Below are 18030 nucleotides of genomic sequence, written 5' to 3' on the forward strand. Positions count from 1 at the left end.
TTATCTTCCACTTTTCGTGGATTCAGATCGCACATGAACTTGTCGCTACCCCTCAGGATTCAAGTCACAAAACCCGCGGGCCCGGCCAGCACCCCAGGAAGCACAGGAGAGGGGCTCATGCCCTCTGCTGGCCTATGGGCTCATGACGCTGCTACTGGGGAAGGTAAAATTCATCTTCATCTTCATCATAGTCAAATAATACAGAAGTTGCGGCGAGGCATCATGGATGACTTCTTCAGTTGATAATGCTTGCTTTGGAGTACAATTGAGATATTAAAACAGAACCATGGTGCTCTCTATTGGGTGCTAACACTTCATTGTTATGTAAAGGATATGACTGAGGAATTCCTGTACTAACTCCTAAGCAAAACCCCAGAGGTGTTTCACTGGCCTAAACAATTTCCAACAATGTTTTTAGAAGCAAGAAATCTTAAATTAATCTAAAAAACCGCTAAGTAGTTTCCTAAGAAAATTAAAAATGTTCAGAGCTCATACCATAGGAGTTTCAGCTTAACTTGCTTTGTAGTTCTACTCTGCTGCCCCTCTGCCACTGTCAACACCTTAGTGCTTGCCGAAGTCAATCATTTTCCTGCTCGGACATTACCACCAAGTGCAAAACACAAAGGAACTGTATCTGAAACATGGTTGTTAAGAGTACCAAGTCACAAACACATCATTTGTGCAGGAAGATACTACCATGCTGTGTAGCTCACGTCTAAAGGTAATTAAATAATAATAATATAGAGACTTTCAAGAAACAACAAACAAGTAAAAAAAAACCCAAAAGGGTACCAAAATTTTTCTGATTTCCACAGAGCTAAGTGCTGTCTAGTGTGGGATATTATGTTCTTGCATGGCTTCTAAAAGTTGCTGTTTTAAAAAATAAATAATTACTCTTACTTTCAAGGCTCAAGCCCCTAATTTGACCAACAACTGCTGGAAACAGCAATTTCATCAGCATCTGTAATGAAAACACTTTTTGCTCTTTCAGTAATGCAGTGAGCAAGGGTTTTCAGCAGCATGATATGCACATGGCAGAATAATTAAACCCTAGAGAAAGTGTAACTCACATGGAGTACGCAAAGTTCTATCATGGATTTATTGAGAATCTACCACTATCAATGAAATAGCAGAAGTAAAACCAGACTGGCAATACCTTCAGTGGGAGTTCTCCTTCACTTGATGGCCAGCTACAAAGATGTGGGATACAGTCTGGCCTGAGCAATACTCATTCATCTCCAGTACCTCACCTCAAGTTCCTGCAATAAGCAACAGCCTAATTTCCCATTGAGTGCCATGGGACTTTAACATTTAATTCGTAAGCATTAACTACTTTATATCTGACTGCCGCTACTGAATTGTTACACTTAAGAACTGAGATAACTGGATCAACTGGAGGTAACTTGTTGCCGGGAAAAGCCCGAAGGCAGCGTTTCAGCAATTTATTCTCACAGTCCCTCCACAGTAATTGGACTGGAACAATGGTTAAGTGCAGGTATGCTTCACCAGGTCAGAGAACCTTCCATTACCACAACTTCACCTGATAAACTGCTGATTTGCTGTATTCCTTTTCATCTCAATTAACTGTAGTGCAACTTGTACACTGTATTTACTAAAACCTGCAAAGCTTCTCTTTATATAGCTCTCCCATACACGCCACAACACTGTCTGAAATGTTGGGGTCATTTTTATCACGTTATTGCTTGGGACACCGGTACAAACTGGTCAGCTGCACCAATAACATTGCTGGCGGGGGGAAGAGAAAAAAAAAAAGAAACTATTGCTAGAACACCAATTATATGCACTGTGAGAGAGGGAAAAATCCCGCCTCCTCACATGTGAGGGCATGGAGGTATTAGTGACGCTCGGTCGGTGCCCGCTGAGAGCCACTGTCGGGGAAGCAAAAGTCAAAGCAAGGCTCCCTAAGCACCCTGCTCGCTGGTAGGTTATTATCTGGCAAAAGGGCTTTCCTGAGCTTGCGCTCTGAGTTCTGACATGCAGAGTCAGAAGACAGAACGAGTTGCCGAGGTCAACAGTACTCATCCCAGGTCTCGCCGGTGCGTGGGAATGAAGAATCCACACGCCGCCGGGCAATGCCCTGACTACGTCTTCTAGAGCCAACTACCGTTCTCGCCGGGCTCTTGCACCCACCGGCTGACTCCGCGTTTCTTTCAGCACAGCTGCGGGCGAAGCACCCGGGCCAAGCCGGACAAGGAATACCGCTTAGCAGCTCCCGCCGCCTCACAACCCCTCACTCCCCAACTACGCACCCCCACGAGCAGGCGCAGCAGCCCCTACGGCAGAGCGGAAGGCGGGTGACGTCACCCGGCGCGATGACTCCCATGGGGCGCCGCGACCGAGCGGCCCACGTCAGGCCGCTTCGCGGAGAACTGAAAAGTCCGCGGTGTCTCCGGCCGATGGCAGCTGGCGGGTTCATTCGTGGCGCAGACGTTGCCTATTAAACCAGCCATATGCCACAGTTTACTCAGGGTGATGAAGAGACCTAGGGGCGGACTCAACTCTGTAGCTGACTGACAGGAAAGAGATACGGGGCGAGAGATGCTAGGCAGCCAGCCAATCGTCATCAAACAGTTTCTTAACTGCCACCAATTAGAATTGCCCGTTCCCAAAACAACTGTAACAACCCAATGAGAAAGCCCTCACTGCTGGCACTCCAGCCAATCGAGTCAGACAACCTCCAGGCTGTGCCTGCGGCCTCCCAGCAGCAGAGGGCGCGCTCGAGAGCAGGGGGCAGTGGTGGCTCTTCCGAGGGCGGAGCGGGGCGGACGCTGCCGTTGTCACTGTCGTTGTCGCCGCCGCTATCGCGCGCCCGGATCGCTGGCTCCGCCTTCCGCAGCGCTGTGCACCCGCGGGCCTGAGGAGAAGGTAGGGATTGCGCGGCCGGGGGTCGAGGTGGGGAATCGGGCGCCGCTTTCTCTGTGCGTGGCGGGGCTCCTCCGTCTAAGGAAGGGGCGCTCCTCTGCGCGGGCGGAGCCGCCCGGCTGGCCCGTTCCTTTCCGCTGCGTTCGACGGGACGGGGTGGGGGGCAGCCGCTCCCGCCCCTCCTCATACTGCGGCCGCCAGCCGCTTTTGGGCCGACAAGGCGGCTGCGCCGCCCCCCCCCCACCGCAGGGTCCGCTGTCTCGCCTCTCCTTGGGGAGCGGAGCGGCCCACCCGCTGTGCGTGTCTGCCCGGCACTGGGGGCGGCGGGCGCGGTCGGTTCCGATGAAGTTGGCCAGGCCGGGCAGCGGGCGCCCTTGGGGAGGGTTTAGTGTCGGCGTCGGGATCCAGTTGGCGCGAACAAAGGCGACGGCGCCGAGGGGCTGAGGGTGGCGGCTGGCCCAGGGCCCTCAGCCCCGGCCTGACTCGGGCCCGGCGGGCGCGCCCGGTGCCCGGCTGCGCTTCGCGAATACTAGCGTATTGTGCTGCTTCGTGATCGAAACAAAACGCGGTATTTGACAGCAAAAGAAGAGAGTAAAGCGCTGACAGCGGCCGGGCCGATGTCCGTCCCGTGGCTCGGCTTCTCCCGCGTCGCCGCGATCGCGTTTCGCGCCTGGCGAGTTTTTCGGGCTGCGTGTACTACGAAGTGCGCGCTGTCACCTGTGCTCCCGTTCATCCGACCGAAGGGAAAACAGTGCCCGGTTTACGCGTCTTTAATGCTGCTCAGTTAGGCAGTACTGTTAGTGTTATTACAGAACGTCATGACTGAACTACAGGAAGTAAAAACAGCAACCACAAAAGACAGCCCAAAGGCTGTCAACTGCGGTCATTAGGAATCGCTTACAAAAGCTTACGCTGGTGTACGTCCTGTTGATAAATCTGGATTTATTTATAAGATAATGCTTCTTCAGCTTGTATGTTGGCTCTGTATTAAAATGTTTGAGGTAACTATAAACCAAAGTCTTCCAGACCTACCCTTTAATTTCCTAGGGAAATGGAGTGTGACTGTACAATGCATCCTTGTTCTCTCCTGTTTCTTTTATGGATTAAAAGTAATGTAGGAAAGCTGTGAAAATAGAAAACAAACTTTGAACAGTGTCTTACTATTTTGTGGATGAAGAGATGCAACTTACTAGTTGAGGTAAATAAAGAATGTGGAATTAATGGGTATTGAACTGTTGCTATGTATTCGGTTTCATTTTTAAAATTCAGATACTTCGTTTTGACAAGCTCACATTTGTTCCTCTTTACATATACACCGAAACTGAGTTATGCCTATGTTATTACGTGGCTTTTTCAGTGGACATGACAGAATAGTCTGTAACTAGAAGTATTAGATTAGGCAGAGGAATTAAAACTATTAAGATGTGTCATGTAATGTTTTCCCTGTTTCCCCCCCCAGCGTGTTACATGTTTGAAATGTCTTATGTAACAGTACACTGATGCATGAGCATGAATATTGAATTTTATGCTCTTGCTATCTGAGGAAGTTATTTTAAAAAGGTTTTGTATTAAGATTTCTGTTTTCCAATCCTTGTGTTGGTATCAAGTTGGCCTGAGCCAAATTTGTTGAGCAGCTTACAATCTACGTAAGGCACTGTACTTTATTATCTGTAACTACTCATATAAACTGTCAGATGCTTAGAATGTGCAATAAAACTGCTTCGGGAAGTGTCCTTTGAATCAGGCTTATTCTATGTTGTGCAGGTGTCTGATGTCCAGTTTGATTCTTGGCCGAGTTGGAACTGTGGGTAATGGAGATATTTTTATTGGTGAGATCTCTCTAGGAAGCAGTGAGGGTATTGCTGCCACTTCCTTCTCTTGTTTATGTCTGTTGAGTAAGGGCCTGCTTTCTTGTGCCCCTGCCTTCTTGGATCCAGATGCCATTATGCTTGTTGCTGCTGTTAGTGATGCAGGAAGCAGCAGCAGAGGTGGACTTCTTACGAGTGAAAAGGGTTTATACTATGTGCCTTTTAGTCATGTAGCCACTCCTACTGTTCTGCTTCAGCGTTCCTGGTTCTCTTTGCAGCATTCCCTTTATTCTAGGACTCAAGGTGTAACTTCTGTCTTCTGGAGTACAGTTTTTCTGTATGGAAACACTGATGAACTGTTCATGTCTTCATTTAACACACAGGCTTCTGTTTTCACAACTGATTGCTGATCACGTTTTGATGCACGATGGTGTAGATGATGGGTTCATTTTTGACTGAATTGATTTAATATTTTGAGTTTGTTACTTTTTCTTCTGCCTGGATCATAAAGAGGGAGATGGCTGATGCTAGAATACAAAAGGAGGTCTCTCTTCTTAGTGTGATTTTCACTAGACTTGTACCCTAGTCAGTGTTCAAAATTGAGCTGAACTGCTAAGACTGGTAGAGACCTATCAGCATGATAAAATCTTTACTGTGCTTTGTACTGTACAAAGATCTAATCTGAGATTCCTGTAGCCCAGTAACTGCATTAACAGTAAACTTGGTGACACAGGGCAAGGAACTGTGCTTCTCTATCTTAGAAGAACACCTCTGTAACTGCATTTAGTTGGCAAGCTTTAGCTCAGTGGAGATGGAAGTGCAGTAAGGACAACTGGCTTCCAGTTGCTTTCAGCATTTAGGCCTGGAAGTGCAGAGAATGCTTATCTGAAGTGTTTATAATAGCTGGAACCATTAGTGTAAATAATGAACAATAACAGAATTATTTGCTTAGCTGAAGGTTATTAATTCCCAGTGGTAGTAGTTTTGGTCCCCAGATAATGTTATGCATTTTTTTCCTCTGTTCTCCATTCCTCTCTAAATAAGCTGTCTGCAAAACAGTATGCAGCAGGAGAAAGGATTAGTCCTGCCTAGTTTCCTATCCTTCAGGACTGAATTTTCAATAGGGGGAACTTGTGTATGGCAAACTGTAGATACTTGCTCCTTGGACTTGCAATTTAGAAATGAAAAGGCTAGGCTGTTCAAAGTTTTAAGCAGTGTGACCTTCACTTTCAGATTAACCAAGGCCTGTAGTTCCTCCTACAGAAAAACTCAATTCTCTCAATTCTGAATTAATTTGACTTGCATTCCAAATATCAGTTTTGCTCTGCAAGACAGTCCAGTAATTTTTATAGTTAAAGCTCTTGTGTCTGTATTATCTTGGGCATATCCTAAATATTGTGTGTCCTTTAAAACTCATCTTGGATTCCTCAGAAATGCCAAAATCTAGAAAACAAGAAAATTGTCTTGCTCTGTGCTGGAAAAAAACCCAAATAAACGATAAGAGGAAAGATCAAATTTGTGTTAGAGAAAGTGTGGGTATTCCTGTCTGCTAGAGCTGGCACAAAGCTGTTTTTTTCAAATCTCCTATTTGTATAAATAGGGACCAGCATCTATGAGAAAAGGTGATACTGGCAGCTGGCAGTGTACTGTCATTTGGCTTCTGCTTTTGTGAAACAGGATGAGTTGAAGCCTGTGATAAGGATAAAAGAGTACAAATTGTTCTTTAACTTGTTTGGGTTAGGCAGCTTTTATTGCTATTATATTCTGTGGTAGGTTTAGCGAATTGAGTTTGTATTGATCATGCAGCAGCAATTACAGAAATACTACGTTTACTGCGACAATCAGTTCAGCCTGTGACTTTATTTAAGTTACTGATCCATTAGTCTGCCCTTTTTCTTTTTTTTTTTTCCAGAGCCCATACTATTTTTTTTCTTCTCTTTAGCTTGGTTCTTTCAGTGAATTGCAGAAAGAGTAAAGCAACAGTGTAGGCTTTGCTTTTCTAGTAATGTTACAAGTGACAAATCCACATTTAAAACTTTTTTCTAGGTGGGTACATATGTGTATTTGTTTTAAATTCTCTCCCTGCAGATGGAGGAGAAAAGCTGTTGCTAAATAGATAGGGGGGGATTCATTTGAACATGGGTAGATTGCATTAATAGTCAAGCTGTGATTGTTATTTGCCTTGTATATGAGAGTCTAATGTGTTTATGGTTGCCCAAGAGGATATCTATGGATAGTTTGGATGGGAGAGATGCTGTTAGAGGTGCTATCTGAAAGAGTTTTAAATCCTCTGCAAAATCATGAAATACTGGGCAATGTGACTGTCAGAGTATGTTAAGGAAAGATAATTTTTGCCTGAACAGCTTATGGATTCAAATGACTAAGTAGGGGAAAAAAAATAGAAAACTGCTTTGAATAATAAATGACACCACTCACATATGTTCATCGTTTGCTAGCTATTCTATCTGTGATGCCAGTTTGTAACATTTCCGTTAACGTTGTTATGGAGAAATTGGATCTGCACATCCTCACATTTTTATTATACCATTTATTCTTTAATATTTATGCCAAAGGTGATAAATAAATACACTTGTTACTGTGTTGGACTCTTTTAATCTCTTCGCAAACTGTTGTGGTGGAATATTGAGGTTGCTTAAAATTAGTCTGCTTGCCCAGATCTTGACATATGCAAGACTCTTGTGTTGGCATGGTATTACTTTGTCAGTTGTTAATTCAGGGAGCTAAAATAGCTTTTAGTTGGAGGGGGAAATATTATTTGAAAACCAGAGCTATCATCACTGGGAGTTAATGACCTTCAGCTGACATTGTTCATTGTTGACATTGATGGTTCCTTTTTTATAGGTTTACATAGCTAGCTTAATTTTGTGGGAAAAAGCACATGCTGGTATTGCTGCTGTCTTTGGTTGTCTTGAGGGTGTTGTATGCTTATGATCCCTCATATGAATTCTAAAACCTAAGCCATGAATGTGTGCATAAATAAATTGGTTGCCAAATAAGTTTCTTCTTGGCTTTTGGATTTATTCATAGACACTCATTAAAACATTTATAATACAAGTCTTCAATATATGCACCAAAAGCACACTATGTATTGCTAACTTGTGGAAGAAAGGATGTTACGTAAAGTAACACGAAAAATGGTTATAAAAGGTGTTCATGATCATTTTCTCTTGGAGAGTAGATTACTGAGTTCTATTTATCTACCTACAAGCAGTATCTGAACAATTCCCATCAGTGAACTCTTGTAGCTGCCCATAATATTTATCTACAGATTGATTTTTCTTTTTTTTTTTTTTTTAAAGGTTGGTGATATTAGGGGGGTGAGGTGAAATGGGGACCTTGGACTGCTTCCATTACTTCGCTTATTGACCTTAAGAAAATTACTCAGTTTCTTATGCTTGTTTTAGGAATGTGTTAGAATAGAACTAAGTCTTAATGCTTGAAATATGTTTCTTTATGATGCTTTTGAAAGGTTTATAAACATTCAAGCCGAAAGCTCTTCAGTTTGTTTCTTTATTCCGAGAAAGTAGGGTATATTCTCCAGCCATTTTCTGTTCTCAGTTGTGATTTTGCTGAGTTTGCTGGGGATTATTTTGGATTTTGTTTTACTTTGTTTTCATTCTTCCCTCGTTGATGTGAAATGGTAGCCTGACAGAAAAGTGGCTTTTTTTAGCTTAGTTTTAGGACTAACAGACAGGGATTGCATTTTTTTTTTTTTTTAAACTACAAATGGCTACAAAAATAATTTTCTTCACAAAAAAAAAATTAATTCCTGAAGCTAAAAGCCTTTTTCTGATTTTCAGTATTTTCAGAAGAAACTTTGTCTCGATGTTTATTTTTTGTAAAAACAAGTTATGTTCTTATATTGCAGGTAGTCACAACTCTATGCAGCTGTGAAACCGCATGTCAGATAGCCTTATCTTGAAGATTAGGCAGATTATTTTAGCCTGTTTAATTGAATATTTGTAATTTCAGTAAATGGAAGGCATGAAGTAGAAAATAATTACTTATTCAGACTACTTGCATTTGATTGAAATGTCAAGATGATGATGTGGCATTATACTGAAGTTACTAATTTTTTTTGAATGCAGTAGGTAGTGTTTGCTAGTATAGTTTCCAAAATACCTTAGTCACTGGTAGATATTATTAAAGCTGTAGTATTTTGCTTTTAATTACACCACCGTGTTTGGGTGATGATGAGAGACTCTAGAATTAGATTTAATTAGTAGTTTTCTAATCAGATTTGGGTTATTTATTATTGTTGTTGTTATTGCTACTGCTACTTCTATAATTACTTTAATAAATACAGCAAGGCCTTGAGTTTATTTCTACTTCAACTAACAAAAGAAATATGAAGCTATTAAAAGAGGACAGTGTGGAACCTTAGCTTGTTTTAGCAGTAGTATGTGCTAGCTGTGCTTGTAGTTTGGTTTACTTTCACTAACATGATTCTGCATCATGTGGAGTAAATAAGTGGAAAACCAAACATAGAATCTTACTTCTAATTCCTATTTTCTGTTAAAAGTGTTGGGTAACACTGGCACGGACAGATAGGGCATTGGTTCTGACATGGGGCTTCTACCTTTTCCTTTGGGCGCTTCAGTGTTTGAAGTTTCTTCAGAGCATGTTCTCTGAAGCTGTGGTTTGCAGTATTACTTTAGTATAACGTTGACATGAGATTGGACCCTTCTGTACCAATGTACCAAATGCAAACTGCTACATATTAACAACCATTTTTATTTCTTCCCTTTTTGAGGAGTGGCGTATCCAAGAACTGGATGTTCAGGATAACATGTCCAATGTGTCAGAAGAGAGAAACACTAGACAACAGGACATTAAGAAAGGACTCCAGTTTATAGAGTATGATTTTTGTGGTCTTATTCTTGTATGCTTATACATATGATTAGTCCTGGGAAAGTCCTTTTAATGTTGCACCAGCAGAGGGAGGAGGAAGACCTGTGTTTCTTCTTAGAATATTTGTTAACGATAATGTGGAAAGGGGAAGTAGTCTTAAAGAAAAGACAGAGTCCCTCTTTGTTCCCAAACAGAGCAGATTGAAGATGGGAAGCTATTCCTTCTCTGCTTTCAAGAAAAATCAGCATGGAATTTTTATGGTAGATGAAAAATACAGATAGCCCTAAAAATCCACCTTATACTTTGGACAACTACTAGGTTGTCACTGTAGAGGTAGAGTTTTTTCTTTACCACTACCCAAACATTTCAACTCCGTGGAGCTACAATTTAACCTAGTGAAAAATGATCTTAGTAGTTAATTTGCATTTGGACAAATGCCAAATTCTTCCCTAGAGGATTTTGGCTAGCTTAAAAGCATTGTGAAATGTCACACTATTTCAGTGCTCACATAAAGCATTCTTTAAAACAAAACAAAATACAACAACAAACCAACCAACCAACCACAAAAAAACCCAAACCTGCCCTTTTGAAAATTACTTAGAAACAGATTCTTAGATAACCTATATGGGAAGGGATAAGGCTCCTATTTTTCGTCATGAACAGTTAAAAGTAAATACCTCTGCTCTGTGCTAGAGAAAATCTATTGTGTGTCATACAAAAGCACTCTTTAAATTCCTGTGTCATTGGTATGACTTAATTAAAACTGAAGTGTTCTTTTGACAAATAATTTGTCATTTTATGATACTTACATGTATAATCTATTTCTGTACAGTGGAGGAGAGGAAGGAAATTGTTTTTAAACAGGCAATGTTGAGGTTATAAACTCAAAGCATTCAAACCCTTAATATATTTTGAATAGTTGAGTTACATTACCATCTTATGTTTAAATGAAAATGAGTCATTAATAATAAGAAAACACAGTTTAATCAAAACTAATCTTGCCATGTTCAACACAGGCCATGGACAGTATTTTGAGATTAGCCTCTTGCAGTGAGATTGCTTTTATTAAGAACCAGTGTTCTCTGATGTGATCATCTTTTAAGCAACATGTATAAATAAATCTTGTAATTTATTTCTTTAGATCTACTCTGCCCTATCCAGGGACTCAAGAACAGTATGAGGTAATGAAATAACTTTTGCATTTCCAGAAGGGTTTTTACCATGGACCTATTTTATTATATTTATTCTTGTTTATAGTCATAATTTCTGTAATGGTATAGTATGAATGGTTATTTATGAATGGTAATTTAGAATTTCCAGTGTAATGGAACTGGAGGAATACTTACATTGTGATACAGGTATTTAGGTATTTGGATGTTGGAATTCACTTACATAGCGGTTCAGGTTAAAGCTTTCTCTACTGGTGTTAGGGATAATTTGGAGCATTACTTGAATAAAACAATGTGCTATTCTGAGAAAAGTTTGGAGTAGCGCTGCAAAAGTGAGATAAAAGGACCTCAATCACAAAGCTCCATAACATATTTTGATTTGTTAAATGCTATTATGTTGCATAATTTTTGACTTAACATTTTCAGACTCATCTTTGTAGCATTTTTATCCACTGGTAGGTGGTTTAATTGGATTTGAGAACACATTAGATAAAATTCAATTGTTCACATTATAGATTAAAAAAACCCTTTTGCTCTGCAAAAGCAGCCTTTGTGTACTACTGGTTTGCCAGTTGCTATGGCTGCTGCTTGCTAAAAGAATGAAACATATTTATGTATCTGTCTCTTTGAAGCTACTTATACAAAGTAATTCTTTTGTCAGTAGTTCAACCTCTTTTATTTGCACTTTTTGTGATGTTGAATATTAGAGATTGAAAAGTGCCAGAAGAAAAATACTGACAGAACCAGTACTTGTGCATTTAATTTTGATTTTTGTGAAGTTGCAAGTATAAATTTTGTATTTAAAATATATTTGGAGATAAGGAATGTAAACAACAAAACTGATACTGATTGATGTTTCTGTTCTTTGTTCTAGTTATTTATACGAGAGCTTGTTAGAAATCTTTTTAATGAAGGTAATGATGTATATCGAGAAGGTGATTGGAGAGGATCACTGAGTCATTATACAGAAGCTATAAACATAGCTGATTATGCTAATTCTGAAGAAATCCATGTTTCTGACGATATTTTAGAGAAGCTGCATGTGAACAGGATAGCATGTTTTTCAAATATGGTAAGCTTCTATTTAAACAGTATGATTTCTCGGGAGCAGTGTGCTAAGAGAATATGTAGATGTGGAAAGGTTCCTAGTGAGTGAAAAGCTCTCAGTGTTGGTTTGAGAATTGTCATGTTTCAAATCATCATTTTGGCATGTTATTTAGTATCTTCTTTTTACAAGTATGATCATAGAGATATTTTTAGTTACTAGAGTATTACCATAAGAGTCATATTGGGCTTAGAAGTTGATGAAAGAGTATTTTTATCCATTTATACTACTGTTTGCACCTGAGTCTGCTGCTTTCTTTGTGGAATAAGACACCTCTTGTGAAAAAGCTAATTTATCTTCATAACTATTACTGGATTTTACATGAATGATGGCCCTGCTTGTTTTTAGCAGCATAAATTGGTGACTTACAGAACTCACACATGCAGTGTGCAGTGGCCATGGTAAATGTTTTATAGTGTTTCAAGATCTTTATCTGAGGCAGTTTAAATGAATAATTTCGATGATAATAATATCTGATTAGCACTTTTTTTTTTTCCCTCCTTTTAGGGGTTGCATGAAAAAGTTCTAGAAAGCTGTGAGATAGCATTACGATTGAATGAAAACAATTTCAGAGCGCTCTATCGGAAAGCAAAAGCTTTGAATGAGCTGGGAAGTTATAAGAAGGCTTATGATGCAGTGGCAAAATGTTCTCTTGCTGTGCCACAGGCAAGTAAATTATTAAATATTGATGATTATTTTTAAAGATTTACCACAGAATACACACACATATATTAAGACCATTTTTGTTTTATTTGATATTTTTAATACAATTAAATGTTTCTCATTCCTCTAAGAACTGGTTTTGTAATGGAAGTGAAGGCTGCTAGGAGGGTTTATAGTCCCTGGTCTTGATTAGTTGTGTTAACTGTCAGCAAAAGAAAGTCACTTTGCAGTGGGCATCTAGTGCCGTAAATGTTCGTAATAAACTCTAGAACCAGTGAATTAATTGTTTTAAATTCTGTACAGTCAGAAGTAAGCTCATGACATAAAGAGAAAAAAACACCTGGAATTACAACATACAATATTGATTGTTCTGATAACTGTATTTTAGCTTTTCAAGCACTTCAAAAGATTTTTCTCTCTCTATTGCCCTCCATCCAAATCACTTACTCTGCACTTAATCTTAGGCTATATCTATATTAGCAAGCAGTGTGTGGTAAGAATAGGAAAGGATTTGTAGACTAAGATGCGGCTCATGAGGATCTGATTTCTGTGGCTGGTGATTGTTTTGGTTTTTCGTTGTTTGGTTTCATTTCATTTTGTTTTTCAGTTTCCTCCAAATTAATCTAATTTGGCTCAGACCCTTCATAATGCAAAATAAAATGTAATGAGTGACTTCAGAAATGCTTTGCTGAATTGAATTAAAATGCTGATAGAAATTTTACATGCTTTGCTCAAAATAGGCTGATCTCAGAACACAATTCTGAGTTGTTGGTGGTTTTTTTTCTTTCTTTCCTTCTTTCTTTTCCCTTTTTTTTTTTTTTCCTTTTTACATGAAAATTACAGTGAAATGCCTGGACAAACTGTTTAGCATAGGTTTACCTCTTGATAGGGAGAAGGTTTCATCACAGTTTATCTAAATGTGTAACTTTGGATCCTCACTTTGCACCTCCAGATCTGAATGTTTCTGCTTAAGATTTATGTGCCTTTATATAAGTTTTATAAATAGCTTTTTTTTTTTCTCTTTCTGTAGGACACATTCTGAAACCCAAATCTTTAAATAATTTAAATGAATAGTTGTAACTATAAGACAGGTTGAAATACAACCAACTTTCCTAGTTATGTGGTGGAATTACTGCCAAAAGACAGAGGTCTCATGAAATATTCAGCAATGTTACGTAGTAGATGACATTATGGGAATCAGAAGTGTGGCCCTCTATTTATGTAAAAACAAAACAATGAAACAATGAAGGACAAACATCCTCTTGAAACAAACCAAAAATACCCACCCACAAAAAATTTCCACTTCTCTGGGTTTGAAGAAAATCTTAACAGTATTTTAAATTCTCATAAAAAAGAAGAGAAGGATATTACCTATTTTCTGGCTTTTTTAAAACCTCAATATACTGGAGTAATTTTACTTGAGGGTAGCTGCATATTTCAGTGTTAGCTTGTGGTCTCATGTGTTTGTAAAAGAATAAAGATGCATTATGAAACATCCTGCATGTAGGGATCTTGCAAAATATAGACTGAGTTGTAAACAGATGTCTTGACTGTAAATTATAAAATTCTTTTTATGTCTTTCAGGATGAAAGTGTGATTAAGCTGACCCAAGAACTAGCTCAAAAACTGGGGTTAAAAATAAGGAAAGCATATGTAAGAGCAAAGGTAAGATTTTATTTTAGCTTTTTATATTGAGGTTTCCCTCTCTGGGTATCAGTTTTGTATTTAATGAAGATATCTTTTCATTGCAGCCACCTTCCTCAAATGCAGTTTCTAGTGATGTATCAGCTCAGGTAAGGTTTTATATGTTCCAAGTGCAAGCTGAATGCAAACTGCGGGGACAAATTGTTACCTAATTTTACAATTAAATGAAAATGGTGCAACTAACCTTTTATATAAGATGCTATTATTTTGAACTTCAGGGTTCTTTTGAACTTTGTGACCAGTTGTGTTGTGTATTTATGGCAGAATAGCACAAGATTATCATTCAAGTTACCTTTGTAGAATAAATGCTAACTAAAGCATTAAATCCAGTCTGATGAATATATTTACTTAGTGTATTGAGGCAAGGGCATAGCTAATGTGTTTAATTATTCATTTTATTTCGTTGTTATCAAAGTGAAGGGTGCTGCTATAGAATCCCTTTTCATTTATGTGTTTAGTTTATGTGTTTGCCCAAATTTGCCTTTACTCGCAGATGAATTTGCATTTATCTTGCTATTTGAAATGTGTCTGAATAGCAGTAATGAAGAGTTCATTTTTATCTTCCAGAGTTTTCATATGTAGACAATTTAGCTGTAAATGAATGAGAAAACATAGGAACATTTAAGATACTATTTCAGTTCTTTTTAATTCCCTTCACTTTGGTTGGTTTGTTGCAGATTTCTAGTGATACTTTGAATGGATTTCAGTCTGCAAATGGATGCTTTACCTAAAAAAAAAAAAAGTCCTTTAAATTCCATTAGCCTTCATAAATTTCAAATTTTATAAACCCCAAATTTGATGACTTGCTTACTCTGTAAATATGTATTTGAAAAAATTTAATGGCTCTTGTGCAAAGTGCTGAGTGATATCTTTTCTCACTTACAGAATTCTTCTTCTGTAGAAGATATTGAATTAGGTGAGTCTCAGTGTGTTATAATGTTAATGATAGGAAACTAGATATTCATATCTTCTTGTATTTGTAATGAAAGTTCTTAAGAAATACCATCCTTTCAATTGAAAGATGTGTGGTAAAAAGTCTAATCTCTTCATCTCCAGAGCTACATGTTTAAGTGGCTGACCAAACTTCCTTTCAATCTCTTCACCTTTACATAATCAGAACTGCTCCTATAGCAGTTGTCTCCTACTGTTCTCTTCAGCCTGGAAGAACAGGGAGGGGAGAATGCGCAACAGATTTAATTAAGTATTGGGTCTGTAACTTTTCCTATCTTTTTAAATTTGAGTCATGTAAAAACTGAGATATAGGTATATATGAATTGGAAGTTGGTGGAAGCTGAAAAAGTTTCACGTGGTTTTGCTTAAAAGTTCTTCATTTTTTCTCCACTTATTCACCCCCAACATTGTCAGTGTAAAAGTTACGCAAGATAGTTTTATGTCTTTGAACAGAAGTTCCAGTCATTCCTACCTTACCTGTTTCAGATTTATCTGACCAGAAGCAAGAGTTGGTTTCTGCTGCTTCTTCATCAAACTTTGTTTCTGAAGTGTCTAAAGTGTCATCAGTACCTGTACCATCTTTATCTTCTGTTATGCCTCTTCAAGTGGAAAAGGTTTCTTTGCCTTCTGCAGTGCTGGCAAATGGAGGGAATGTTTCTTTCTCTATGTCAGAAGCATGTCTAGATTGTGGTGATGGAGATATAATTATTGGGGAAGAACTTGATGAATTACTTGATTCTGTGCCTGATCCAGATGAAAGTGTAATGGTAAGACTTCTTTTGTTTTCTTTCTCGAGAGACTGTCCTCATAAGTGGGATCTTGTATTTTTATCAAGTGGGCTAGTAGAGAAATGTGAGTTACCTTTCCTGGTTACATTGAGCTGTGTTTGTGTTTAGTTGGGTTGGTTTTTCCCAGGTGCAGATTCTTGCAAGTGGGGCTGTAAAGATATCAGGACCCATGAGGCTCTAAGGACAGTAACATTGGGTTTAAGTGCTGGGAAACATGAGTGAGGTTGGTGGGGGGAGGGATACTACTTCAGAAAAACTACTACCAGTATTTCCACAGTAGGAATCATAGAATAATAGAATGGTTTAGGTTGGAAGGGACCTTAAAAATCATCTGTGCCATGGGCAGGGACACCTTCTACTAGACCAAGTTGGCTCAAGGCCTCATCCAGCCTAGCCTTGAACACCTCCAGGGAGGGTGCATTCACAGCCTCCCTGGGCACCCTGTTCCAGTGTCTCACCACCCTCACTGTAAAGAACTTTTTCCTAATATACAGTCTAAATCTGCCCTCCTCAAGCTTAAAACTGTTCCCTCTTGTCCTAGATACTACTTCCAGGAAGCACTATGAAAAACAAAGTAGACATTTGAAGTTTGGGTAGTGTGGTTGGGTTTTTGTGTTTGTGGGGTTTTTTTGGTGGAAACAAACCTTCTCAGAGCATGAGGGTGTGTTGGACTGCTCAACCTGTAGTTGTAGAAACTATAGTTCAGCATATGCTCATAGTTTTGCAGTACCTGTGCTATGGTCTTCCAGTGCATTCTTTAGTATCTCTGCAAGTCAGAGTTTTGTCCAGATCCACCTTCTGGATAACCAGAAGAAGTTTGACCATGAATCTAACTGGTTTATATTTTTCAGAAGAAGATATTAAATAAGTTCAAGCACAGGAAGACTTGTTCTTAATACACTCTCACTCCAGAGCTAGAACAGTCTGTGAAGCATACGGTTGTGTCCTGATTTGAGGTCAGGCAGATCCTCTCTTGCCCCTCAGAGGGGCAAAAGAATGACACTCACACAAATGGATTGCAGAAAGTGATAGAAAGTTTAAATAGAAAGCAGTTAGTGTTTTACAGAAGCTACAAGCATAGTGACAAAAGAATCCCAAAGGATAGAGTCCCCTATAGCACAGCCAAAAGCCTCCCAACACTTCCTTCTCCCCACTTGAGGGTGTACCCAAAACCTCCAGGGCTCTTTCTTCCCCCCACCCCCCGCTAGGCTAGTCTCAGAGTGGCCAGATCTGAGACTGACCCATTCCCCCCTGCTTTCTCTTCCTGGCATTAGGCCTAGCTAGGCCTAAGAGGCCTTGAGATACTCCTCCATCGTTGCCTGATAGGGAGCATCTCCCATGAGAGCAGGGAGGGGAGAAAGAGGAAGAGAATGACTTTGCAGATGGATTTATAGGGTGCAGGATATTATGGCTGTGAAGTACGCTATTTCCTGTGTCCACCTACTGGGTTGGACCCTCGGGACACCGGAGGTGTAACTTACATGGCTGGAACAGGAGGGACCCAGCCTAAACTGCCACAAGTTTCTCACCTGTTAGTCAAAATAAGAGCATTGACTGATGAGCAGACTTGTCTGAATTTATCAGTAGGTTCTCTGCTGTGGCCCTACCAGTGATTTGGATCCTGTAGTATTGCAGTGTTATGTGAGGCATATTTAATTCTTCGACTAGTTAGGATTTTAATTCCTCATTCAGCTGTGGATGAAGCTGTAAATCTTTAAATAAACACTTGGGTTTCTAATTTTCTGGTTTATGCATTTTGTGTTTAGGAATGTATTTTGAAAAATGTAGAAAGTAATTATTTTTAAGAGATCCTAGGAAGTTTGGTTTAGTAAACGTCAGGATAAAATGCAGTCTTCCAAGAGAGACTGAAGTCTTGTGTAGTGTAGAATCTTGAGTGAGTTGTAGGCTAATGGCTTGGGGAACAGGGAGTTTCATGTTGGCCAAATTCTGTGCAGACCTATGCAGTCAGCCTCCAGTCAAGGTGGGGAGCTTCTTGGGATGACAGGGAGAAGGAAGGCAAACTTGCCCACTTGATATCTCCTTAACAAAAGTGTACAGAAGAATATGTTCTTTTCCATGGTGGGGGA

At 39.5% G+C, this 18030-nt stretch overlaps 1 protein-coding gene across 2 annotated transcripts in view; it reads left to right on the forward strand.

Moving 5' to 3' along the window:
- The first annotated feature begins 2712 nt into the window (after positions 1 to 2712).
- The window catches only part of ZC3H7A (zinc finger CCCH-type containing 7A), a 28458-nt gene continuing 13140 nt past the window's right edge, over positions 2713 to 18030 (forward strand). Inside the window, exons 1-9 of one of the 2 annotated variants that reach the window (XM_054180602.1) lie at positions 2713 to 2886; positions 9466 to 9569; positions 10705 to 10744; positions 11607 to 11804; positions 12345 to 12503; positions 14085 to 14165; positions 14252 to 14293; positions 15090 to 15120; positions 15642 to 15922. In XM_054180602.1, the coding sequence (XP_054036577.1) occupies positions 9502 to 9569; positions 10705 to 10744; positions 11607 to 11804; positions 12345 to 12503; positions 14085 to 14165; positions 14252 to 14293; positions 15090 to 15120; positions 15642 to 15922 (900 nt within the window). In that variant the 5' untranslated portion in view covers positions 2713 to 2886; positions 9466 to 9501. Of the gene's footprint in view, positions 2887 to 9465; positions 9570 to 10704; positions 10745 to 11606; positions 11805 to 12344; positions 12504 to 14084; positions 14166 to 14251; positions 14294 to 15089; positions 15121 to 15641; positions 15923 to 18030 lie in introns of those variants that run through there. The other variant, XM_054180603.1, reaches the window with a different exon arrangement.

This window comes from Dryobates pubescens, chromosome 4 (genome assembly GCF_014839835.1).
Source record: "Dryobates pubescens isolate bDryPub1 chromosome 4, bDryPub1.pri, whole genome shotgun sequence".
NCBI classification, from domain to species: domain Eukaryota; kingdom Metazoa; phylum Chordata; class Aves; order Piciformes; family Picidae; genus Dryobates; species Dryobates pubescens.